Source organism: Pseudorasbora parva, chromosome 1 (genome assembly GCF_024679245.1).
Source record: "Pseudorasbora parva isolate DD20220531a chromosome 1, ASM2467924v1, whole genome shotgun sequence".
Taxonomy (NCBI): Eukaryota; Metazoa; Chordata; class Actinopteri; order Cypriniformes; family Gobionidae; genus Pseudorasbora; species Pseudorasbora parva.
Window position 1 is genome coordinate 13,896,775 of NC_090172.1, and position 27,295 is coordinate 13,924,069.

Sequence of the window (27,295 nt, forward strand, 5' to 3'; positions counted from 1 at the left end):
CCTCAGTTCTGTCACACAGCAAATCCAGATATATGCCTTCATTTATGTGTATGCAGGGGCGTGGGACTGGGGGGATAAAGGGTACTGAGTAACCAGGGCCCGAGGCAGGGGGGGGGCCTTAGAAGTCAGTTTTCTATACATACACATACATGGTACGGGGGCCCAGCAAGATGGTTTGTACCCAGGGCCCAAAATTTGGTGCTACGCCCCTGTGTGTATGAGACCACCGTCCACAACAAAACAGTTTTGTGCGTTCACCTTGCTTTTGCACTCCAAAGTAACAAAACAGGACATATTTGCATTTATAATTTACAGTCTCATCCGGGAAAGTGGACGAAAAATATAGATGGCGATGCACAGGGCTGTTTTAAAATGTTTGACGAATAAAATGTCCATTTCATTCACCCCCATTATTTAAAAATACCAGCTGCCACATTAATTTGACACCCTATTGGATTAAATAAATGCAGCCTTGGTGAATACAAAAATGCTTTTTTCAAAAGCATTAAAACTCTTACTGACCCAAAACTATAAAGACTAAAGAATGGGTATTAGCATGAAATTATTGTTGTGATTTCATTTTATAAGCCAGTAATATGTGTGTGTGTGTGTGTGTGTGTGTGTGTGTGTGTGTGTGTGTGTGTGTGTGTGTGTGTGTGTGTGTGTGTGTGTGTGTGTGTGTGTGTGTGTGTGTGTGTGTGTGTGTGTGTGTGTGTGTGTGTGTGTGTGTGTGTGTGTGTGTGTGTGTGTGTGTGTGTGTGAGAGAAATATCTGGACACAAATGTGTATAATGACATGAGTTTGACACAGGTATTACAAGGAGAGCAAGTGTGCGGCCAATTTTTTTATATAGCCAATTTTAATTTCTTTTTCCCTACATTTTCTTCATCACAAACCTGAACTATTAGGCTAGTAAGGGTTTAAAAAAGAAATGAATAATTTGATTCAGCAAGAATGCATTAAATTGACCAAAAATTACAGTAACAGCATAGTGTTGCAAAATATTTGTATAATTTCTAACTATAAGCTCTTGGCTATAAAAGGTAAATCATTTTAATATGTCCAGCCTCAACGTAATGCATCTTAAGAAAATGTGGAAAGAAAATGCTCGTCAAAATATTATTTCATCCTAAATTTGTAAAATTCTTAAGATCTAATTTGTTTGAGTGTTGTGTAACAGCTGTGTTGTGGGTTTTTGCTGCTTCTTTTTAATTTACTTTTAATTTTGTTTCTCTGTTTTACTCATTCTTTTATTTGTTCTTGTTTTTTGTGGTGTGCATGTCTGCTGATGTTCACCCAGCTATCGCTTGTATGACGGCTGTGTCATAGTGGAGTTGCACTGGTAAGATCAACCTGTTTCTCCACCGGTCATGTGTCCCTCTGGTCATCTGAACTGCTCACTTCCTCCTGTGTTTGACCTTCTGTGTGTGTGTGTGTGTGTGTGTGTGTGTGTGTGTGTGTGTGTGTGTGTGTGTGTGTGTGTGTGTGTGTGTGTGTGTGTGTGTGTGTGTTTGTGTGCGTGCGTGTGTGTGTGTGTGCGCGTGTGTGTTTTTATAGTGTGCCCAAGCTCATCTCTCTCCTTTTACAGATTACTTAATCGATGATCTACTGTAGGTGTCTTTAACTACCATGTTCTTACATAAAAAAAAAATAATTGTTAGGTACAATGTAGGTCAAAAGTGTAGATATAGATGTAACTGCAGAAATTATTTACAGCTGTTATTACTTGCAGTTACAGTGCCTTGCGAAAGTATTCGGCCCCCTTGAACTTTGCAACCTTTTGCCACATTTCAGGCTTCAAACATAAAGATATAAAACTGTAATTTTTTGTGAAGAATCAACAAGTGGGACAAAATCATGAAGTGGAATGAAATTTATTGGATATTTCAAACTTTTTTAACAAATCAAAAACTGAAAAATTGGGCGTGCAAAATTATTCGGCCCCTTTACTTAGGTCCGAGATACTGTTGTGGAGAAGTTTAAAGCTGGATTTGGATACAAAAAGATTTCCCAAGCTTTTCACATCCCAAAGATCACTGAGTAAGCGATAATATTGAAATGGAAGGAGTATCAGACCACTGCAAATCTACCAAGACCTGGCCGTCCCTCTAAACTTTCAGCTCATACAAGGAGAAGACTGACCAGAGATGCAGCCAAGAGGCCCATGATCACTCAGGATGAACTGGAGAGATCATCAGCTGAGGTGGGAGACTCTGTCCATAGGACAACAAGCAGTCGTATACTGCACAAATCTGGCCTTTAGGGAAGAGTGGCTAGAAGAAAGCCATTTCTTAAAGATATCCAAAAAAAGTGTCATTTAAAGTTTGCCACAAGCCACCTGGGAGACACACCAAACATGTGGAAGAAGGTGCTCTGGTCAGATGAAACCAAAATTGAACTTTTTGGCAACAATACAAAACGTTATGTTTGGCGTAAAAGCAACACAGCTCATCACCCTGAACACACCATCCCCACTGTCAAACATGGTGGTGGCAGCATCATGGTTTGGGCCTGCTTTTCTTCAGCAGGGACAGGGAAGATGGTTAAAATTGATAGGACGATGGATGGAGCCAAATACAGGACCATTCTGGAAGAAAACCTGATGGAGTCTGCAAAAGACCTGAGACTGGGACGAAGATTTGTCTTCCAACAAGACAATGATCATAAACATAAAGCAAAATCTACAATGGAATGGTTCAAAAATAAACATATCCAGGTGTTAGAATGGCCAAGTCAAAGTCCAGACCTGAATCCAACCGAGAATCTGTGGAAAGAACTGAAAACACTAATCCGGATAAATTGTTTTCGTCTAAAACACTCTGCGTCCACACTCGTTTTCCAAAAAATTTTCATCTACACTGAAACGTCTGAAAACGCTTACATCCCCGTACTGCGCATGAGCAAATCCAAGATGCTTCGACTTGCATAATTTCCGCTACTCGTTTATTTACTCTTTGAGCCTCCGTTTTCACAGTCCACACTACGACGCGAAGACGCTGTTTTCACGTTTATCCGCTTTGGAGAGCGTTTTCAAAACAATATGTTTTCTTTGACTTAAAACGCTGTCTCAGTGTGGACGGAAGGCCAAAACGGAGAGAAAAATATAAGTTTTCAAATGAAAACGTATTAGTGTGGACATGGCCTGAAAAGCAAACTTCTACAAATGCAATGAGTTCAGCCACAAAATTGACTGTCCACGGCTTTTCAGCGCTAATTTATCAATGCATGTCTTTAGTAAATCCTGACAATAGTTTTTTAAAGCCAAAAGAGGGTAAGCTCTTGATAAATATGGCCCATAGCCTTTGTAGAAATATAAAGCAAAACATAAACTGACAAAAAAAAAAATTTGATGACTAGTTTTTCCAGTGTCGTCTTGCAGCAGCAGTAGTATTGTTTGGTCGACCAATATGTCATAATCCTCATTTTATGTGTGCTAAAGGAACGACTCTGAATTGAGGTGGGCGGTCTGACTTTGATCCTCGTGTCATGAGCGATTCCTTTTATTCATTAATCTGCGGCTCAATTAAACCCACTCAAAGTGTTTCTAGAAGGTTCTGTGCAGACAGACACGTTTCAGTGAAGTTATCACTCAGCACCTTGAGGACATTATTCACATTTCCGTCATGACTTTCTGCCTCCAACTAACTCAATTACTGCTGCCATTGGGATGCAGATTCGCTCTTGGAGATAAAGTGAGACGATATGACAAATTGCTGCTAATTCTCTTAAACGGTTTAAATGCAGTCTCTTTATCATAATTCACGTTAATTTTTCATGTTTAACCCGGGTGATCAGCAGCAGGCTACCTGAGGGAGTAGAGATGTTCAATCGCAGCCTTGTGTTTGTTAAACTCCCAGCAGGACGTCTTTAACGCAACGAGTCGCCGCTATCTGGTTCAATTAAACTTCAAATGCGCCCTGGGTTTTTCACCACGAGTGTGTTTTAGAGAGGGTGAACGAAGGTGTGAATGAGTTATCTGCATAGTGTAGCTTCAGGAAAAATATAAGTACTAAAGGCATAAGGATGAGGTTTCTGGAAACGAGATCTTTTCATATGAGTGTAAGAAATACGGGTTATTATTCCCTCGAGACAAGAGCGAGAAATGGTGATTAAATGCTAGTGGAGAGACTAGCACATGAATGTGAGATATTTAAATGTTTTTAATATGCATTTGGTTTGGCACTTGCCGCAAATCTATTACTCACCTTCATGACTTTTTTTCTTAAAGTATTAATGGAAATTCAACCAATTCCTCCATTATTTGCATATCTATGCGTATCTAAATGCAACCAAAATGATTGCAGAGAATTCTATTGTAAATTGACCATCAGTTTGGCCTGAACACTGGATGTGTCGAATACCACATTGCTGCAATTTAATTTTTGTATCTAAAAATACATCTATATAATAATGTGTATATATTAGAGTTGTTTATTGTTATTGTTGATGCAAACAAAACTACATCCTATATTGCCTCCTTGTGTCAGTTACTCGTTTTGTAAATGCTGAGTTTCGGCAGTGCCCTTTAGAATACATTTTGAAATTTGCTCTTGGATCTCCACATAAATATCACAGAGAAATGCCATAATCATGTTTTCCAGTCACTCTCAATTATTGACTGAGTTAGTTAAATAGTAACCTTAATTTATGTGTATGCATACATTCTGCCACAAGGTTTTGCAGTGTAATAAATAAAGGAAAATAATTTCTTCATTTTTATATCATATTTGTAAAAAGTGGCATAATTTACCTTAATCAAGTACATGTTCTTGCAGAAAATTACTTTGCTGGAAATATATTTAACCATAGTCTGTTAAAGGGATAGTTCACCCCCAAAATAAAAATTTGTTTGTTTAATTTGGTAAGAGTTTTCAATTAAAAAAAAATGTATTTGTTAAACATGAATTAACTACATTAGTTAACATGAACAAACAATGACAATTACTTCTAAAAAGCCTGACAATCCAGACCCACATCAAGATGTTTGGTCTGGAAACTCACCACAGACAGGGCTCAATCCGAGGGGCGGGATAAACTGTTGTCTTTCAAACTCCCTCAGCACCAACCAGAGCAACGAAGGTGAAGCAGAGCTCGTTGACACATCTTTCCTTCTTAAGAATGACTTCAGTGCTGTTCTTTGTTCTTTTCTCAGAGAAAAGCTAAACTCCAAGTCTTCCAGAGTCGTGGTCAAATCTGATTCGAAAGACCGCCGTTCGCCAGTTTCTGTGTTTACTAGAAGCATGCGCACGCACATCATTATGGCCCCGCCCACCGACTCTATACACGATGTGATTGGCCTGACCAGAGTTTGGCGTTGACCGCTCAAAGGTGTATTGAGGGTTGCTAGACGACACTCGCGGCAGATTAGATTTGCTGCCGCTAGGGTGCGTCTAGATTTCTAGGCTAACTTCTAAAGCATTTACTAATCTAATTCATGATTAAAATCAAAAGTTGCATCTGGTAATATTATTTATTGGACCTGAACTAACATGAACCTACATTGAACATTGTTTTATTTTTTATTAACTAACATTAACAAAATAATAAATACTGTAACAAATGTATTACTAGGTTGTATTGTTTATGCATAAGACCCTAATGTAAAGTGTGACCTTTACTTTTTTATCTGTTATTTATTTTATTTCAGCTTTATTTCAGTTAACTTCAAATTGTAATTTTGTTTACAGTTTTAATTAAAAATAACAATATTTACTAATTATTAAACTTCATAATGAACACTTCATTCGTTATATACAGGCATCAAGTATTATTGAAATCAGTGTTTATGAGCCGATCATGTCCATTAATGTCCCTGTCATTAAGATGGACACTGCAAAATGATGTTTAATAGTCTCCACTTGAATTCCATCAATCATTTATCTTGCTGTGCACCTGGTTATTATACCCAAACTCACTGTGTGTGTGGTAATTACCCCCGACACCTGTGCATCTCTCTAACAGCCTGTGTGTGTGTGTGGGTGAGTGGGCATGTTTTTGTGACATATGAGGACACAAATGTGTATAATCACATGGGTATAACACAGGTATTATAAGGAAAGGGTGACTTATGAGGACATTGGCCATGTCCCCACTTTTCAAAATGCCTATAAATCATACAGGATGAATTTTTTTTTTTTAGAAAGTAAAAATGCAGAATGTTTCCTGTGATGGGTAGGTTTAGGGGCAGGGGCAGTGTAGGGGGATAGAAAATATGGTTTGTACAGTATAAAAATCATTAGGCCTATGGAATGTCCCCATATGTCACAAAAACAAACGTGTGTGTGTGTGTGTGCGCAAGTGTTTGATCTTGTTTATGACTTGTGGTTGGTTTTGTCCTAGCCTGACAAGCCAGACCAACATCAAGATGTTTGGTCTGGAAACTCACCATAGACAGGGCTCAATCTGAGGGGCGGGATAAACGGTTGTCTTTCAAATAGAGGATGGATACCCGACCCGAGCCCGACGGGTTCCGACGGTACCCGACGGGTCGGGCCGGGTTCGGACAGATATTTAGAAATGACGTTCGGGTTCGGGTCGGGCTCGGTCACGTCAGCGCGATAAGGCATTGAACCTTTTAAATTTAAAACTGCTTATTATGCAAGTAGCCAATGGGCCTGTTAAACTTGATGCAATGGTTTGTTTCTGTGACTAAAATAAATGTAAAATATTACCCTAACATCCGTCTTCCAGCATGCAGAAATTTGTTTATGTCGCCGTGACAACAACGCGCAACACGTGCATGCATATTGCCCGCGGCATCCTCGTCATTCCAGTGAGCGCAACTTCAGCGCTGCTGGCAGCAGGACAGCCTTGAAGCCATCCACAGTTGATGCAATCCTTTTTCTGCATAAAACCTCGATTAGCCTAAACTTTGATGGATAGATTATGTAAATAGATCCCATGTTGCAGTTTAGGAACCATACAGTTTGAGAAAATTGGTAAGATGACTTTCATTTCAATAAGCATGTCAATTGTGTTACGTTAATGTTTTGTTCTGTTAGCTTGGGCCATTTTTAGCAGACCTTTGTTCATTTAATTTCAGTTGGCTATTTGATTGGGCTCTGTGTGAGGTTTGATGCCCTATGCGCGTGCTGATGCGCTCGTCTGTAACGTTAAACATTTCAGAATGCCTTCCTTACAGTTGCTTAATAAAAGCGGACTTTCCACACAAACAAACGTGGGTGTCATAAGTATTAGGGGGAAAAAAATAGATTTTAACTGTCGGGCTCGGGTCGGGCTCGGACATAAATATTTTAATGCCTGTCGGGCTCGGGTCGGGTTCGGTTACTGGTCTGTCGGACGCGGGTCGGGCTCGGACAGAAAAATGCGGCCCGATCCGCACTCTACTTTCAAACTCCCGCTGCACCAACCAGAGCAACGAAGGTGAAGCAGAGCTTGTTGATAGATTAAACATTCGCCGTATCCGGTCGGCAAAACTCCAAACAAATCTTCCCTTTTTAAGAATGACTTCAGTGCTGTTCTTTGTTCGTTTCTCAGAGAAAAGCTTAACTCCGAGTCTTCCAGAGTCGCGGTCAAAGCTGATTCGAAAGACCGCCGTTCGCCAGCCTCTGTGTTTACTAGAAGCACGCAAACGCAACTCGGCTGTCGTCATTATGGCCCCGCCCATTGACTCTATACACAATTTGATTGGCCCGGCAAGAGTTTGGCAATTACAGCTCAGAAGTGTTTTGAGAGTTCCTAGACGACACTCGCGGTCAGATTAGATTGGCTGCCACTCAGGTGCGTCTAGATTTCTAGGCTAGTTTTGTCCTGCTTTTTTGCCGAAATGATGTTCATGTCACTGTTAGAGCTGGGTGATAAATAAAATAGGGCTGCACGAATAATTGTAATACAGCTGAAATAACGATATGGCTGCGATTTAATTAAATGAATATGTCCGTTGTGTTTTTCAGAGTGAAGCGCGGCTCTGTTTATTTAAACGCAAGCCGCTCATTATCCTCCGGTGTGTTTTTTCAGTGTCTGTTACAGTGGCTCGATTTTACAGTTAATGCCGCTCCACGTGAACACCATCTGCATGTACAGTTTGAGTCGCTTTAATGTGCATTTATAGTAATGAAACGTGCCAACCATCTTCCCGAACATAAGATGCACTTAGAAACAATTAGAAATTGCATCCCTAATGTGGAATATTTCTGATGTATGATTTTGCTTGTGATGTTAAATTGGCCGACATCTTGAATATCCCGATGATTTTAATGCCCTTTTTATTTGGCTTTAAAGAGTTTCATCTCATAGAGCACATAGTTTCACAACCCTTCTGTTCTTGCCATTATGAGAGTGTAAAGACAGTTTAAAGTTGGTAAGTTTTCATAGATCCGTTGTTTAATCCCTATATTTTGCTTTCATATATTTATTTGTGTTAGTAAAAATATGTAGAATGTTTTATGATGGTTCTTACGGTACTGTTATATTAGATGTTAGAACATCTTAGTGAAATATAAATGAAATGATTACATATAACTCAGCCCTAGTTGCTGTTCTGATGAATTTTATGACACATACGGACTCATTGAAGCTCATCTGGTTCATTTTCCTTCTATTTTTCTCTCAAGTGTCAATTTATTTATTCTAATTTTCTGTTGCTTTTCTTTTTTCCACTCTTCATTCTTCAGTTATGAGGATTATGATCCAGAGATTAAGTAAGCAGATCCTTCTTTCCTTCCCTCCAGCTCATATTTCTCTCTCAGCTTGGCTTCATAACAGAAAATAAACCCTCTTCACTCACTTCCTGTTTTTACGTTCTCGTTCAGGGCACAATATGAAGTGCTGTCAATCATTCACACAGCCTGTGTGGGTGTGCTTCTCATTTTCTGCTTGTCACTTTCTTATTGCCCTTAAAGGGATATTTCACCCAAAAAAATGAAAATGTTGTCATTTACTTACCCTCATGCTGTTCCAAACCTCTATGAGTTTCTTTCTTCTGCCAAGCACAAAATTGCAGATATTTTGAAGATTTTTTGTAAACAGACTGTTGACTGTAGCCATTGACATCTATAGTATTTTGTCCTACTATTGAAGTCAATGGGTACCATCAACTGTTTGGTTGGTTACCAACATTATTTACAATATATTCTGTTGTGTTCAGCAGAAGAAAGAAACATACAGGGTTGGAACAACTTGAAGGTGAGTAAATGATAATAGAATTTTCATTTTTGGGTGAACTATGCCTTTAAAGTTTCCCTCTGTATTGTGCAGCTCATCCTGAGGTGCGTCTCAAACCGTTTAAGACTCCAAACGGAGGCATTGGAATTCAGGACAGGGTCATTTTAACATTCATTTAAAGATATCAGCTTCTCATTATGATGTCTTTATTAAATGAACAACTCAATTCATGAGTCTTGTTAAGGAAAGGTGTGCAGGGGGTTTCTAAGCAATCAGACTTATGATTAGACAGTTAAATGGCTAAAAATATATTGACTACTTTCTTATCTAGAAACAAGAACATCATAACGATATGCTAAAAGTCTCTTTAAACACCTTAGCGTATACCGTTAAAAATGTTGGGGTCTGTAAGATTTTTTTATTACTGTTTTTGAAAAGTCAAGGCTGCATTTATTTGATAAAAGAACAATAAAACAGTAATTTTCTAGAATATTGTTACAATTTAAAACAACTATGTTCTATGTGAATATATTTAAAAATGTAATGTTCCTGTGATGCAAAGCTGAACTTCCAGCATCATTACTCCAGTCTTCAGTGTCACATGATCCTTCAGAAATCATTCCAATATGCGGATTTTCTTATTATTATAAGTGTTGAAAACAGTTGTGCTGCTTCATATTTTTATGGAAAACGTGATAGTTTTTATTTTTATTTTTAAGAATTCTTTAATGAATACAACTTGCATATAAGTAAAAATATATTTTTATTATTATTATTAATTTAATGCATCCTTGCTAAATTAAAGTATTAACTTATTTCAAAAACATTTTATTGACCCCAAACTTTTGAACAGTATTGGAGTAAAACTGGAAACCACCAAAAACTTCAGATATGCAAAGATGCTGCATTCGTATTACTTATAAATAAGAGAAAGTGCAACACTTAGTCCTGCCTTTTAAATAAATGTGCCTATCGCTGATTGGTAAAGTCATCGTGTCACTGCAGCTGCTGCTATTTGCCACAGACCTTATGCGCCAAAGAAACAAGAGTGCTGCCACCTTTTGTGTTTGATCTTCCATTTTGCGTTGGTTCTGTATATTTCTATGGCACCGCTGTTTGCTATTCATAGATCCATAAGCTATTATCTTTATGCTGTGGAAATACAAACTCGGAAGACAGACCACAACGAGCGCGGGGCTGAAAAAGGGCATGGCTACTACATGAGCAGTGCATTTGAAATCTCTCTTGAGTGGATGCTACATTTGAATTTGGAACTTACTTGGTGACCATTAAAAAAGTATGTTCTGCATAGTATGAATGTGTGTAGTGTGAATCAGATGTACTGCATCCGCCATGTTGCCCTTATCACTTGACCTACCAGATTTCATTAGTGATTTCAAATGTGAATTTGATGTTTCCTCATTCAAAGAGAGAGAGGCAGTACTTGCATGACTGACTGCCGGAGATGCGTTTCAAAGATGTCCGCCAAGTAAAACTTTGGGACTTTCTTTTGAAACCGCTCAGTGTCTTAAAGAAACAAGTGTGTAGCAACACTCTCAAACTTACTCAGAACACCTTAGCAATGGCATAGAAATTCCCTGGCAAAAATCCATAATACTCTTGCACATACCTTAGGTAAACTGCATATTTATTTTTTTGTTTTAATTAAACCAAGGTGTGTGATTGATTTTTACATGTTTTTTATCTTACTTCTAAGTTTTTTGTAACTGTAATTGTTTAAGAAAGATGGACTATCAAAATTGGCAACTGAAAGATTAACATCTAAGTTAATATATTAAAACTCAGTGCACAGACTGTACTTTTCTCGCAGCTTTTTAAATCCAGTCTGCACTGAAAAACTAGAAAATATGGTTTGTCTTTTATTAGTGGAAATATTTGTTCTGAAATGCATTCTCACTGTATTTATTTATTTTTGGGAATTATAGATAATGACAACAGTATGACGTTTGTTTGCCCCATTAGTGGTATGTTGGATGTAATCCATATGTAAATGTGTGTAATTTTAAGTTAAATGGAGCTGGATGGAGTCAGTGGGCTGGATCTGTAGCCCCGCGGGTAAAACAACACATTACAGGCGCATGTGATCTGTTCAGCTCTCACAAAATGAAGCGACGTGTGCTGAATGTCAGAAAGAGATACAGGAGGGTATTTAAAGGGACATTTCACCCCTCATATCACTTCAAACCTGTATGACTATCTTCTGTGAATAAATGTCTGAGCTGTTTTCTGTATATACCATACACCATAATGACTAATCAAACTCCAAAAAGGACCGAATAAAAACCGTTAAAGTGCTATAAGAGTGATTTTTGCGCTTTATTTGAAGTCTTCTGAAGTCAAATGATAGCTTTGTAGCTTTTGTGCCAGTGAAACTTCTTCTGAATTGTATGACTAATGCTTCCTTTTTGGATCTTGGCGTCTTCATTCTTTTTTCGTGTATGAAAAGAGCAGTTTAAAATAAAATAAAATGTCCAACAGATATAGAACGGCATGAGTGGGGAAGAAAATTTAGAAAATGGAGTTCACTTTAACTGAAGTTGTATTTAATTTATGTGGAGAGCTGGATAGAGAATTACCCATTTAGACACTGATCTAGCACTTGTCTTATATTGGGAGTAATGATTTCTGACTGAATTTTTCTCCCTTATTTCAAGGCTAATTTGCTGTTTGTGTGTTTTGTTTCAGATCTTGGGTAATCGGAGCCATAGCCCTGCTCTGTTTACTGGGCCTGACCTGGGCATTCGGGTTGATGTACGTTAACGAGAGTACAGTGATAATGGCGTACCTCTTCACCATCTTTAACTCCCTGCAGGGCATGTTCATCTTCATATTTCACTGCGTCCTGCAGAAGAAGGTTGGGAAAAACACATTCACATACACATGATACTAACCAGGGCCGTCACCAGAACCTGTGGAAAGTAGGGCAGTTTTGTTTAGTTTTTTAGTTTTATTTTATTTTAATAGATTCAGATAAATATTCTTTACAAAGCAATAATCATCCAAAATATGTCAAGTGAACCCACACTGATATTTAGTAAATAGTGTCATTGTTTTTTTTTTTTTTTTTTTTTTTAATGAAGATTTCCTTATCTTGACCCCTAAAAAGCTGACTTGGCAATTAACTAAATTAAAATACACCATAGTGCCACAAGTTTTGGGACATCTGCCTTAATGCACATGAACTTTAATGACATCCCATTCTTAATCTGTAGGGTTTGATATGGAGTTGGCCCACTCTTTGCGGCTATAACAGCTTCAATTCTTCTGGGCAGCCTTTCCACAAGGTTTAGGAGTGTGTTTATGGGAATTTTTTTTTTTCTATAAGTGCATTTGTGAGGTCAGGCACAAATTTTGGTGTTTTGGTGAAACAACCCCAAACCATAATCCCCCTCCATCAAACTTTACACTTATCTTAATGAAGTCAGGCAAGTACTGTTCTCCTGGCCAACGCCAAACCCAGACTCGTCCATCAGATTGCCAGACAGAGAGGTGTAATTCGTCACTCTAGAGGACACATCTCCACTGCTCTAGAGTCCAGTGGCGGTGTGCTTTAGTTTATACCACTGCATCCAACGTTTTGGATTTCACTTGGTAAAGCTTGGATGCAGTGCAGCTGCTCGGCCATGGAAACCCATTCCTTGAACATCTCTAAGCACTGTTCTTGAGCTAATCTGAAGTCCGCACGAAGTTTGGAGGTCTGTATTTATTGACTCTGCAGAATGTTGGCTACTACTGCACTCCTCAGAATGTGCTGAGCTTGTGATTTTACATGGCCTACCACTTTGTGGCTGAGTTGCTGTTGTTCCTAATTGCTTCCACTTTATTATAATAACACTATATAGTAGTGATGAGATTTCTCGAATGGACTTATTGCTCAGGTGGCAACCTATCGCGGGAAGTGATTGGAACACCTAAATTCGATGATTTGGATGGGGTGTCCCAATACTTTTGGCAGTATAGTGTAAGTTAAAGTACTAAAATCAGTCCTGAGTGAGTCCTGAAAATGTGCAGGCTTATATTAAGCAACGCTGCCATACTAGTAGCCATTAGCATCTGCTCTATAGTTTTGTCATTCCAGCCTTAAAATGGATAAGCTATAATGTGTTATAATTGCATAGGCCTGTTCACTACATATTGATAAATTGGAGATGATACCAAAGCCATCTTGTCATCTTGAGCTCATGTATTGATTCAATAATATAAATACAATTTCTTCCAAAAATTACACAACTTTTACACCTTTACATATTACTTTGGGCGGCACTGGTGACGGTCCTGATACAAAGCAAAAATGAAAACACAATAAATGGCAGCAGTTGCGTAGGGTTAGGGTACAGAATTCCATTGCCTATGGAATGTTCCCATAAAACATGAAAATCCAACATGTGTGTGTGGGTGTGTGTATGCTTTAGGTACGCAAAGAATACGGGAAGTGCCTTCGGACTCACTGCTATAATGGGAAGAGTGTGGAGTCGTCTATGGGTTCGGTGAAAAGCTCCTCGTCGCGTGGACCTGGACGATATTCCTCAGCATCACAGGTAAACGGGTGGCATATAAAAACACACACACAGACAAACACGCACACAGCCAAATACAATTTTGTGAGTGTCCATGTGTGTGTATTCTCTCACACTCTCTCTTTGTCTTTCTCGTTTTCTTTCTTCTTTCATCGCAAGGTTCACCACCCGCCTTGTATGACAAACTCCTCACAGTTACAGTATGAACAAGTAACTATCAGCCCTATAATTTTTCACACTACACACTTGATCAGCTAATTTGTTAATTTTTGCAGTTTACCTATAAACATCTTAGTGATGCTGTTTTAGAAGCAATTCTTCAGTAAGAGTTGATGAGAACTGGGACTTGTTTAAATAAATGTAATTTTGTAGATATTTGTGCATGTTTTAATAGCATGTTAAACAGTATGCAATAATAATCTTTTCTAACAGCAGTATTCTACTGTATATCGTTGTCATATTACCTCCATATTTTAGATGTTTCATTCAGCATATTCGGCCCCATTTTATATTAGGTGGCCTCAACTACTATGTACTTAAATGAAATAATAAGTTCAATATTCTTTTTGTGTTCATATTGTATTGCAAAACACTTTTGTTGATATTGAGGTGGGATACAGGTAAAATTAGGGACAGGTGTGGTAGTTTGGGTAAGTTTAAGGATAGGTTAGGAGAAAGGGAAGGGTCACCAGTGTGATTACAAATGTAACTACAGAAATTAATTACAGATGTAATTACATGCAGATATTTTTCAAAATTTAAGTACAAAAACATGTACACAATAAGTGCATTATATTAAATGATTAATTGAAATGTTAGTTCATAGTAGTTAAGGCCACCTAATATAAAGTGGGTTGGCTTATTCCAGTAATTATGAAGTCCTACATAAGTGGCTCAAAAAACAACTTAAAACTAGGTGTGTTTAGTTTGAATTTAAACTATAATACATTTTTAATTAATATACAAATAAGTATCTGAAAACATTACATACAGTTTCCATGAGATCTGTTATCAGTTATCATATAATGTATCATTCAGAACATGGGTCATTCAGAAAATAGATATTTTGCATTTTTAATCCAATATGGTCTAAAATGTTTTATGAAGATGGATCGAGTATATTACTTTCAAGTCACACTGGAAATGTAAGGTCAAGCACATTGCATAATATATATGTGTGTATATATATATATATATATATATATATATATATATATATATATATATATATATATATATATATATATATATATATATACACGGTATATAGCGTCCTGAAAATCTTGTAGTATGCAGTAGGCAAAGCAAATAATTAATTTAATCCCAGCACAAAGAATTTGATAATAAAAATAGAAATATTCATATGAAGGAAAATTCATTTCCAAATCTGTCCTTTACATGAGCATAGTTTGCTTTGAAGAGAGCAGTGAAGGGAGGATTTCCATTGTATGCTGTCCTTGTCTCATACAAATCTTTGGCTTTACATATCTGTGCTTTAATACCTTATTTCCATGGTAACGTTTTGTCTGGTTATATTATCTCCATGGAGACGAGGTTTCCAATTGGACCTTTAACCTTTTAAGGGTCATCTGCTGAGACATCTGCAAACATGTAACAAGAAGCTGACATGCACAAGAAACACACTTCGCCGACCCGTGACCTGTGTGTGTGTGTGTGTGTAAATGTCAGCTAGATGAGTAATGTGCTTTGAACGGCTCAACTTTTCACGTCTAGAGGATTTTTGTTTTATACCTGAAGCTTTTTTTTTATGTGCTGCAATACGTTGTAAGCATTTTAGGCAGAATAAACTGTTTATTTACAACAACAACAAAAAAAATTGAATGACATTTTGAAGAATGTATACTCAAAAACAAGATTCTTTATTGGCATTGATAGTTCCATGAAGACCATTTAACATCCATTGAACCTTTCCATTGCATAAAAGGTTCTTTATTGTGGAAAAAAAAAACTTCTTTAGATCAGATTTAAATTAAAACAATGCTTCTTTTAAGAACTGCTGACTGAATGGTTCTTTGGGGGAACAAAAAATGGATCTTCTATGGCATCATTGCAAAACCCTTTTTGAACCTTTGTTTGACCTTAAGAGTTTCAAAACCTAATGAGTTTGGTTTATGAATGAAACATTCAGACATGTTTTTGTAGCAGATCTAACTAAATCGTTGCAAAGATCCAAATCAAATGAATAGTTTGTTTGACAAAACCGGACACAGATACTCTTTCACAAACTCGAGAGAAGATCCGTTTAGGTTTGTGCGATGTAATGGTGGCAGAATGCTCATTTTTGGGTGAACGATTCTTTGAAGCCTCAGTGTATATGGGATATGGCTGGGATCATTTTGTGTGTGTGAAACTCTTTTGTTCTTCACAGAGCCGAATCCGCCGGATGTGGAATGACACGGTGAGGAAGCAGTCAGAGTCTTCATTCATGGCCGGAGACATCAACAGTTCAGCTACACTCAACAGAGGTACACACACGCATGCATGACTATTATATGGCCGCAGGGTATCGCCACCCTTGTGAAAAAAGTGAACTTAATTGCATTGAATGTGCAATTGTAGTGTGCTTTAAATCTTAAAAGTGTATTATTTTTAAAGTGTTACAAAAGCTGTACTTGCAGATAGTATAATATTACTTGAAATAAAATGTGCACTTGAATGTACTTAAAGAAAAAATACTTTCATAACTATGATTCTTAACACACCTAAGTTCACTTTTGCATTCACATTTTTTAGGTTTTAGTAAATCACTCTTTTAATCTTTTGTGGCGCTTTAAAGTACTTGTTTTGATGTGTTGACTAACAGACTAACATACATGTAAAATACTTAATTATAATAATAACTAGTGTGTTATTCAATGTTACATTTACAGTTAATATATTTTAAATGTTCTAAATTGCACCTTCATCATTGCAATTTGTAATTACAAATTAATATAAGGACATTACGTAAAAGTTGCAATAGAAATGTGCATTTTAGTTAATTTAAGTAAATTTACACATAAAGATACTTTGAAGTAGTGTTGTCAAAAGAACCGACCGCGATACCAAGTCAGTACTGAAATGTAACAGCTTTGAGCGCTGTTGAGCAGAATCGTAAACACCTCTGACTAGCCATTGTGCTCATGCACTCGTCAAACATGTATGTGATTGGCTACAATGACCAGCACTTCGGAAACATGTTGTAGATATTAGGGCTGTCAAAATGAACACGTTACTAACACGTTAATGCATTACTCTCGTTGCTCATGTCTGAGGTAAATCATTAACACCGTCACTCCTTACAATACATGCGTTTTATTGAACTAAATACATTACAATCTGCTAAACGAATACACAGGTTACTTTTCTGAACAAAAGCGTTCCCGAGTCTGTGTTTCCCGCACTGTTCACGTGAATCGCGACACAGTTCGGCGCACACACACACACACATACAATATACCAGCAGTTCAATAGGGAATGCTGAGTTCTTAAAGGGGCCACACTATATTCCTACTTGTGGAATATGGACCTCCTCCAGGTGTGGTGTGGTACTGCTGCGCTCCCAGGTCCGCATGACAGCTTTCACATGACCAATTTTTCTTACGAACTATGCCCTGTTCTGAACTAAACTGCCAGTGTAAAAACTCCATTTATTTATATTCTTAAAATGAGAAAAATCACAGTTTATTCAGAGTTTTTAAGCTTGGGCTTAAGAGAAAACATCTATGACCTTTAATACATGTCTAGTCGTCATACTCTGTGGAGTATGGTTTCACTAATAATAAACGTACATTTGCATAAAGCATGCTAGGGCTGGGCGATATGACGAAATATATCGTCTGGACGATAGAAAATGTCTATCGTTTTATATAAGGCTCTATCGCTTACGCCACGATAAGGCGTTTATGGCAGAATTTTACGTCAAGATGCACCTCACGCCACGGCATGCAATACATAAACGCGCTCCCTCTGTCTCTCTCTCGCTCTCTCACTCACACACACACACGCGCTGCAGCCTCCCTTCCACTCACGTCACTTTTTTAAAATCCCCCACAGCGCGAAACACGAGTCCCGGCGCAAACGCGCCGCAGAGGAGCTTGTTTGTGATCAGAGGACAAATGGCTCCTTAGTTTCGAAATGGTTTGGGTACAAGGTGATCGCGTTGGAAATAAAGGCGTTTGTCCAGCCTTAGAAGCTCATTTGAATCATTGCCGCGGCTCATTTAAGAAAATGACAGCTCCGAAGAGACGCCGCTTTAGTTTGAGGTAACGTTACTGCTAACAATAATAAAGAAAGACGATCAACACCTTATGTGTTACCACTGAAATGAAGATGTAATATATTTCCAAATGTAAGCCCATCTTAAGCGAAATGCACGCTTCATACTGTCGTGTCGTCTGCCCTGGTTCTAACCTCGAGTGTTTACTTTTTGCAAACCTTGTGAGCGCGCAAACCCAAACGCTGTGACCTCGCGCCAGATGTTTTTATTGGTTTATTAAGTACAAACAGGCGAGTTATGAAAAAATGAGTGCGAGGGATATGTTCAATCACACAAAAAGATTTTGGAATGAGACGGCCAACTGTAGTAGCGTTTAGTCCACTGTCTATAATAGCCTAATTTAGAGATCACTTTTTTATTTATTTTAACCGACAACTTTGATCGGTTAACGTTGATACGGTCAGCCATCGGTCAAACGTTCATCGGTAAACATCCCTAGGCAGGTGTTAACTTTACCAACAGTCTTGCTTTAAAAAAAGGTTCTAAATAAAATAAAAATGTAGTCCATACTACCTTTATTTGTTTTGTATATCATTTCAAACTGCATTTCCACATTGCAATTTTGTATAGACTATTCATAAACTGAATTAATAGAAAGGTTGCTATATCGTTATGTATATCGTTATCGGGATATCAAATGAGCTATATCGGGATATGAAATTTTGGCCATATCGCCCAGCCCTAAAGCATGCATATTTGTCCATAACCATGTTGATTAGAGTGCTAAAAACTTGAAACATATTAATTTAATATACATTTTCAACTGATAAAAATGCGCGATTAAGTTGTGATTAATTGTGAGTTAACTCATGACAATCATGCGATTAATCCCGATTAAATATTTTAATCGATTGACAGCCCTAGTAAATATACATCAATGACGCTTTTCACAGAGCACTTACACAGATACACACGGAGCGTTTGAATGCAGGCGTCTATCAGCCTACCGGTCCTCTGGTCGACGCCTGCCTGTGCTTTCAAATGCTCCCACTTTCAAATACTTCTGTGTGCTTTTAAACGCTGCCATGGGTTGACCATTGTAGCCGATCACAGACGCATCCGATGAGCACAATGGCCAGTCAGAAGTGTTTATGATAACAGCGCTCAGTGTCATGTTTTTAATTTTTTGTGTTTTAAATTTCAGTACTGACTTGGTATGATGGCCTGTACTTTTGGCACTACTCTAAAGTCCTACTTAAGTTGTCAAAACAACCTAGTTACATTTAATATACTGTAATACGGTTTGTATGGTGGGAAGGAAGGAGGCGGGAACCGGCGAAGATTTCACAAACATTTATTAAAATAAATAAACAAAATGAAAGTAAAACCCCCCCTCACGGACGACTGCCCGCAAACACACAAAATAAAACGTGGGCAGCCCCTCACGGACGACTGCCCACAAACACATAATAACACGTAAAACAAAACATAACATAATGTCCAGGCCTGGTCCTCTCTCGTCTTCTGCTGCCCTTGCTCCTCCTTATATGCTCCCGCCACATGGCCGCGAGACGAGACCGGTGTGCCACGCAGCTGGCACTCGTGAACATTAATCACCGGCCCGCTCTCGCGGTCCCTCGCCCCGCTGCTTGCCACACCACATATACATTTATATTAAGTAATAAGTACACTCTAAAAAAATTCTGAGTAAAAAACAACCCAATGTTGGGTCAAATATGGACTAACCCAGCAATTGGGTTGTTTTAGGCAAATATTTAACCCAACCGTGGGATTAAAACAACCCAATTGCTGGGTTAGTCCATATTTGACCCAACATTGGGTTAAAACAACCCATCATTTTTTAGAGTGTACTCTTTTTAAAAGTATGCTTAAGTGTACTTCTTTTTCACAAGGGCATTAAACCATGCACACTATAAATCTGCAATTTCCATAGATTTCCTGATGTTCTGTCATGTAAAAGTTGAGTGCTCTCAGCTCTGTTTGACTTGTTTCAGCATATTTGTATTCATTCCACAGAATTCCAGAATTCAAAACCAGGTCATAAAATCTGAACGAAAGTCTGAGCATACAGACATCAAGCAGAATTTAACCAGCTCCTGCAGAATCCCATGTCCCATATAATTGCATGTTTGGAATCAGCGTAGAAAATTGGGTGGAAAAAAAGAGTTTCTAAAGATTTCGTGTCTACAGATAAAACTTAAAACTGCGGTTATGTTTCTTTAATGAAGATCTTTCTAGTCCTGACATTTACTACATTAAACATTTACAAGTAAATATAGTCTGAGTTTCTCCTGCCATAAATCTGCAAGCCTATACTTTAACTGAGCGAGAAGAGTTCAGAAAAACCAGAACATGCAAATAAGTCTATTTTTATGGCCAGCAATGTAAGAAGTTAAAAAGACATAAGGTAATTAAACTTTAAAAACTTTTTTTAAGTAAATGGCATAGTGTTGAGATAAGGAGAGAATAGAAACCAAGCCTTCCAAGTTAGACTTAAAACTGTTTTAATAATTGTTAGCATAATGTAATGAAGCTCATTTAATTTACATTTAGATTACATTCATGTTCCTTCAAACTCTTTGTATATTGTGTAAATGAGAGGTAAACAGGTGGATGAGGATTTAATTAGTGTGGAGTATGCCGTATCTTAAAACGAAACATTTCCAGTTCAGTGAAATGACAGCGATAAGCTGCAGGCCTCAATAATGCAGACGAGCCGTCAGGGCTCAGACAGTTCAGTCTGCGTTCATTCCCTCGGTGAAAGCACTGCGATTGGACGAGACAGAACAGCAGATGCTTTGAAACATCTCAGGCTAATTCACACCATCCAGTCAAGAGGCACAAAAGACGCTGCAGAGCGGGAAACTGCTGAACCATACTGCTCTTAGTGGAAGTAAATAAGGCACTTTCCACAAATAGCATAAAGAATAGGGGCACAACATCACAACAAAAAAACTAAATTCAACAAAGGGTCAGTGAATAGTAGAGCTTGACGAATGCATTCAAGTCAAAATTAGGTAAATGGAATGAGATTTTTTTTGGTCTCCTCGTTAGTGTCATTTTAGTATCACTGAGGGTATGTTTACACTGAAGATTTTTTTATGCGTTTTGGCAGTTCATTTACATGACAATGGCATTTTGGGGCCTAAACACACAAGCTTTTGAAAGCGTGTTTCAATGTGCACGATTTTGAAGATGATGCCTTTACTGTCTCCATGTTTAGGCCTTCAACAAAGCGTGAATTTGTGAAAACTGTGATGTCGTGCACGCGTATTACATGTTCACACATGCATATTCAATTTTTTAATAAATGGCATTGCCTGGCATGCATATTACAGCCTTTTTAGTCAAATTTGCGTGAACGGGGATCATTTTGACAACATTGTCTTCTGTTTTAGTACATTGTTGTCATGTAAACATACCCTTAGATGCTATTATAGTTTTCTCATAATATTTTAAATGTTTTTTATTTTTGTATTTTCTGTTTTCATTTAAATTTTATAGTTTTGTCATTTTAGTAATTATAATTTTTTTAGTCATTTATTTAGTTTAATCCATATAAACTAAATAAAAATGGGAAATGTTGCTTTTGGCAATTAGCTGAAATAAAAGCTTTTTAAAATAAAATGATTTCAAGTAAAAAAATGTCAAGGTTTTTTTTTTTTTTTTTGTTAACTGGTCAAGTCGTTTTATATTGCTTGATACAATAGAAGTATAAGATACAAATTTAAGACAAATTCAGTAACACTTTACAATAAGGTTTCATTAGTTAAAGGAACTGTATGTAAGAACTGTATTTCAATTAATCCTAAAATGGCCTTGATATGTCACTAGACATTAAGAAATCATGTTAATTTTAAATACTTTTATCATTGACAACAGTAGTCCGGCCAGGATATTGTCATTTAAAAGTTGTTGTTGTAGCCCTCAACTGATATTGATGTTGACATGTGTGACCCGTCACTGAAACCAGGAACACAAGTTGGCAGCTCTACTTTCGAGCAAAATGAGAAAGAAGCAGGTTTTTTTTTCTCAATTCTTTTTGAAAAGAAATGCCTTTCTGATCTGATATGTGATGGGAAAAGGGAGTAGAGACAGTGTGGCAAAAGGCGGATTCGAACCTCTGATCGAGTTGCATCAAAACTTAATGACATGCGCCCTACCCCTACATTACAGCCACGGTTAAAGATTTGAGCCATTTCTCTGTCTTTAACCCCTTCAAACAGACGCACAGTAAGACTCACTAAGAAGACCCCAGCAAACAGAAAGTGTGCCCGAACGACTTATTTTATTGGAGGCAACAAGATTTGCAAGAATACTTTTCTGTTTCTTATGGGGTGTGTGTACCTATTGTTATTAACGGGCGTTTTAATTGTAATCGTTAGCAACCTATCATTTGCCAAAAAAAAACATTACTATAATGGGCTTTTAGATGTTAATATTAGCATCTTTATTATTAGTAGTATGCGGCCCGATTTTCCCCGTTGCGTCTGTCGTTACTAGCAACCATGCAGCTTTACAGGGGGTTTGGCTTATCTAAATGAGATGTAAATGAGCCCTATTGTCACTCTTAGCAGGTGAGAACAGGTGAGAACTGCAAAACTTTAGAGGCTGTTTTCTTTCGTTTAAACTTTTCTGAAGGCCTACATTCAGATGGCCACATATTCTCTAAATATTATCAGATTTCCATGTGTTACACGTCGTTGGAAAGCTTGGAGACTAGACTTTCAGAATATGTGAATAACTCAAAATGCCCCAGAACCGACTTGTGTCCCTACTTTTCGTAACTGATCACATGTTGTGTTTTGGCCTGAAGCTCTCCCTCCACCTATCTACCAATCACAAGGTCAGTAGTGTTTCGGCATCCGGGTTGCCAGATCTGCTCTAGGTACCACAGCTGCAGCTTCAAACATTCCTGCTGGATCCTGCAGCCTATCTAGTAACCTCGAGTCAGGGAGAGGGGGAGAAGGGATACAGCGCTCTACAGTCATTTGAAAGTGATTGCAGTACCAGTTTTGGCCACAATCTTACATACACTTCCTTTAACATTAGTTGAAGGCACAATATCAAAAATCCACTTGAACAATGTTATATATTTTGTTGACTTCTGTACTTACATTATCCCAAATGTTTCCAAAAATATTTAAATCCAGAGAAATTAGCCATTTTAAACAGGACACAGACAGTGTCCATGCGTCATGTCGTCAATGACCATACCCGCGTTACCCTCAATTTCCAAATTTTATTTTGTAGAAACCATGGAAACACCAAACATGCTTAAAATTAGTTTCTATGTGTTTTATTAGACGGGTGAGCAACTGTTTGGATGTATTCATAGACGGAAAACTATTCATTGTTTTATAGCTGTATATAACTCAACACAGTTAGTCTTATTGTCTAAATCTCTGTCTAAAAGTTTTCTTGATTTACTGTGAGTACCATGTTTTACCATGCCTAATATCTGTCTAGATCACTGCAGTGTGCAACAAGAGTCTCATGGTAGCCGCCAAGCGAACGCACAGAGTAGCATTATAACATATCTTTCAACACACTCAAATAATGTATCTAATATGATAAAACAGTTACCCCACTGTGGTGTGACAGGCAGCGGGGCGAGGGACCGCGAGAGCGGGCCGGTGATTAACGTTCACGAGTGCCAGCTGCGTGGCACACCGGTCTCGTCTCGCGGCCATGTGGCGGGAGCATATAAGGAGGAGCAAGAGCTGCGGAAGACGAGAGAGGACCAGGCCTGGAATTTTATGTTATGTTTTGTTTATGTGTTTGTGGGCAGTCGTCCGTGAGGGGCTGCCCACGTTTTATTTTGTGTGTGTTTGCGGGCAGTCGTCCGTGAGGGGCTGTCCGTGGTTTTACTTTCAAACATTTATTAACTCAAAATAAATAAACAAAATAAACAATATGACAAACCCGCTCTCGCGGTCCCTCGCCCCGCTGCCTGTCACACCACACCCACATACAAATGAGTGGAAGAAGCAGAACATTTACTAATACCATTATTATAATCAAATGTTGTAATGCTGTTAAGATTAGTTAATGCACTGTGAACTAACATGAACAAACAATTAACGACTGCGGTTTTATTAACTAATATTAATAAGTAACAAATGTATTGCTCATTGCAAGTTTAATACATTAATGTTAACAAATGTGACCTTATGGTAAAGTGTTGTCACAAATTTAAATTCTGCTGTAAAGCAGCTCTGAAAAAAGACAATAGTGTCATTATTCAGCTCTATTCAGTTTAATGTTGATTCAGTTTAGTTCAATAACTGTAAAGTTTATTCATTATGAAACAAACTATAATAACCCTGCTTCTAATCATGTGGTTACAAGGATCAAAATTTTGTTCTTGAATACTGTGACTTAAATATATTTTTGGTCCTACAATTAATTAAACAAATTGTCAAAATTATGTTTTATAAATGTATTGTAGGGTACACTCACAAAGGTAATACCTATAGTTGATGTAAAAAAAACAAAAACACTATTTGTGGAAAGTGCAATGAAACTTAATAGATGATCACATATTTAAGTTGTAGCTTTAAAAAATGGCTTGATGTGTGGCCCGTTTTTCCAGTTGAAGGATAATTTATCAGATTTAGCTAATTTATGATAGCATAGTTTTCTTAAGCTCTTGCATTAAAAACCCACACACAACTGTGAGAACTAGAATGAAGATCTGCTCTGAATCATTGTGAGTTTCAGATACCTCTGTGAAGTTGATTTCTCTCTGTCTCTCTCAGTCTCTGTTCCTGTTCTGATCAGTGAGACGCTAATGTTCTGTTATGATGATGGATTGACCCTCTCTAGAGAGAGGAAGTGTCACGATAGAAATAATTAGGCTCTCAGCACTTAACCCAGATGTGTGTGTGTGTGTGTGTGTGTGTGTGTGTGTGTGTGCGTGTGCGTGTGTGTGACGCTCCATCACTCATGCTGCTCAGAGCTGACAGATGTATTAAACAGAGACACAAAGAACTCAGAGGAAGAGTGTGTGAGGGACATACAGAGAAACCAAAACACTCATCAAGATACAAACACGTTTACTGGGTTACCCGCCTGTCACAGGACAGATGACAGTCGGAGGGACACAAAACTATTTCATTGAATGCATTAAGCTAATCATAATAACTACAGCCTCACTCCACCCATAACTCTTTCCCATCAGCATTTGATTTTAATGTTGCCGGCCAGTGCCAGTATTTTAATCATATTCTGAATATTCCTATCCAGAATATTTTGTTGTATGAATATGTAAACAAAAGAAATAACAGAGCCTCTGCTTTAAAAATATATGTACCATGTATGTTGTAGTTTAATACAATTTTTATCAACACTTGAATATAGGCAAGTTTCATAAAATATATTTTTAAAAAAACATTTAGAACAAAAAGCTAAGAAAATTGCATATTTTTCAAAGACTTCCAAATCACATCCAGAACGATGATGAAAATCAATCAATCAATCAACTTTATTTATATAAAGCTTTTACAATGATGATTGTTTCAAAGCAGCTTCACAGTGTTAAACAGGACAATATTGCAACAAATTTTGATTTGGCTAGTTTATATAATTAAATATGGCCTAATTAATCAATTTAATTTGTATATTTAGTTGAATAACTTGGATCATAATTCTAGTGTCCCCAAAAAATTGAGAGTTGATACTCGCGGCAGATTAGATTTACTGCTGCTAGGGTGCTAACCTTCTTAGGCCGCATTTACACTGCAGGTCCAATTTGGTGACTATATCAGATTTTTTTGGGGACGACCCGCTTACATCATCTTTTAAAAGCGAGCCGTATCCGATATTTCATTTACACTATACACTCCCCAAGATGTTCTTAACTGGAAAAGGAAGTAAAATGGCACGATATGCAATGGCTGCAGACAAAATTATTATCTTTAAAGGTCGGCAAAACATTACTCTCGTCTTCTATCGTGCCATTAGTGTCATGTGATCACAGTTGACGTCATTTGCCTCCGTCCCTTTTTCAATGACGTACGACTGGCATTTACTGGGGAATATCCGATTTGACCGCTTACATGGCAGACGCTAATGCACTCATCCGAATCATATCGGATTTATTACCACATGAGTGAGGCCTGAATCCGATCTGAGGATATCGGAATTTATGCGTTTTTTTCCTGCTTACACATTCACGTCATATCCGATCTGTGCCACATGAGAGGGAAAAATCGGAATTGGGTCACTTGAACCTTGCTGTGTAAATGGGGCCTTAGTGGGTTTGACATTTTATTCGGTAATGTTTTGATTTATATGATGTTGATTATTACTTAATCATCACGTTAATTGTTTGTTTTTGGATCCGGAGATTCGCCATTTCAGAGGATGTGTAATGGACATATAAAATATAACAGTGAAAACAATGATTGCTGGAAAAATGTGTCAATGGCAGGGAAAGAGTTAAAAGAAAACATTTTAAAACCAATTTTGGGTAAGTTAGTCTAAAAAAGTAATTAATCACTAGTTACTAATTATATATTCAAGAGTGTAATTAGATTACTCTACTAATTATGCTCTATAAAAACTATTGGATTACTTATATAACTAATTACTTTCTAAATCCAATATCGACTTGGACCAGATGAACAATACAAGGATAGACATGAAACTGCTCTTTTAATTCTTTCAAATAAATAATATACAATTGCATACATTATGCTTGAACTGACAAATGTGTCTAAAAGGAGAAGGTACGTTAAAAAAAAATATATAACATTAACTTGATGTTAAATAAACTGTTTTATATAGAATTGTTCTATAGTCTGTACAGTTTTAATGCAATTATATTAGAAGTAACTGTAAATAATTGCAGGATAATATAAGAGTAATCCCTCACTTTACCTTTTATGGGAAAAGACAGTTATTAGATTACCTAAAACCTAGGACTGTCTGTTAATTTATACATTTTATGTAATAGAGTCAGTATACTCTAATCAGTATAAGTTATATAATCAAACTTTTTTTGTAGTTTATCCCTTTAGTCTTTTTTTTAAAGAAAAGAAAAACAAGATATACATTCAAAAGTTGCATTTGTGTGAAAGCCACTTGTCCCAGAATATACTGTATACTGTATGTACGTAGGACACTTTTTACATTGCAGATCTTTACTACATTTTCTATTCTTTAAAATGCATGCGAATGCTTAAAGAAACACTAGATGAAAATGCAATGCTAGTAGCACTTCCATTTACAGTATGTGCACTTACAGCACTTAGACATTCAGCAGAAAGTACAGAGTAATATAAGGTAGCAATAGAGTTATTGCCCAGTATTATAATGATAATTATAATAGTTAGTAGTATGTATATGCAAAACCGTAAAAAGTTACCGTAATGCTGTAAGCCATCTTCCT

The 27,295-nt window shown here is 37.4% G+C and overlaps 1 protein-coding gene across 32 annotated transcripts in view; it reads left to right on the forward strand.

Annotated features, from left to right (window-relative positions):
• The window catches only part of LOC137049274 (adhesion G protein-coupled receptor L3-like), a 425,717-nt gene that overhangs the window by 389,176 nt on the left and 9,246 nt on the right, over positions 1 to 27,295 (forward strand). For 15 of the 32 annotated variants that reach the window (XM_067428405.1, XM_067428755.1, XM_067428486.1 and 12 more), the window contains 3 exons: positions 11,830 to 11,998; positions 13,557 to 13,682; positions 16,051 to 16,147. In XM_067428405.1, the coding sequence (XP_067284506.1) occupies positions 11,830 to 11,998; positions 13,557 to 13,682; positions 16,051 to 16,147 (392 nt within the window). Of the gene's footprint in view, positions 1 to 8,633; positions 8,661 to 11,829; positions 11,999 to 13,556; positions 13,683 to 13,820; positions 13,872 to 16,050; positions 16,148 to 27,295 lie in introns of all 32 variants that reach the window. The other 17 variants (XM_067427809.1, XM_067428692.1, XM_067428735.1 and 14 more) reach the window with 3 other exon arrangements.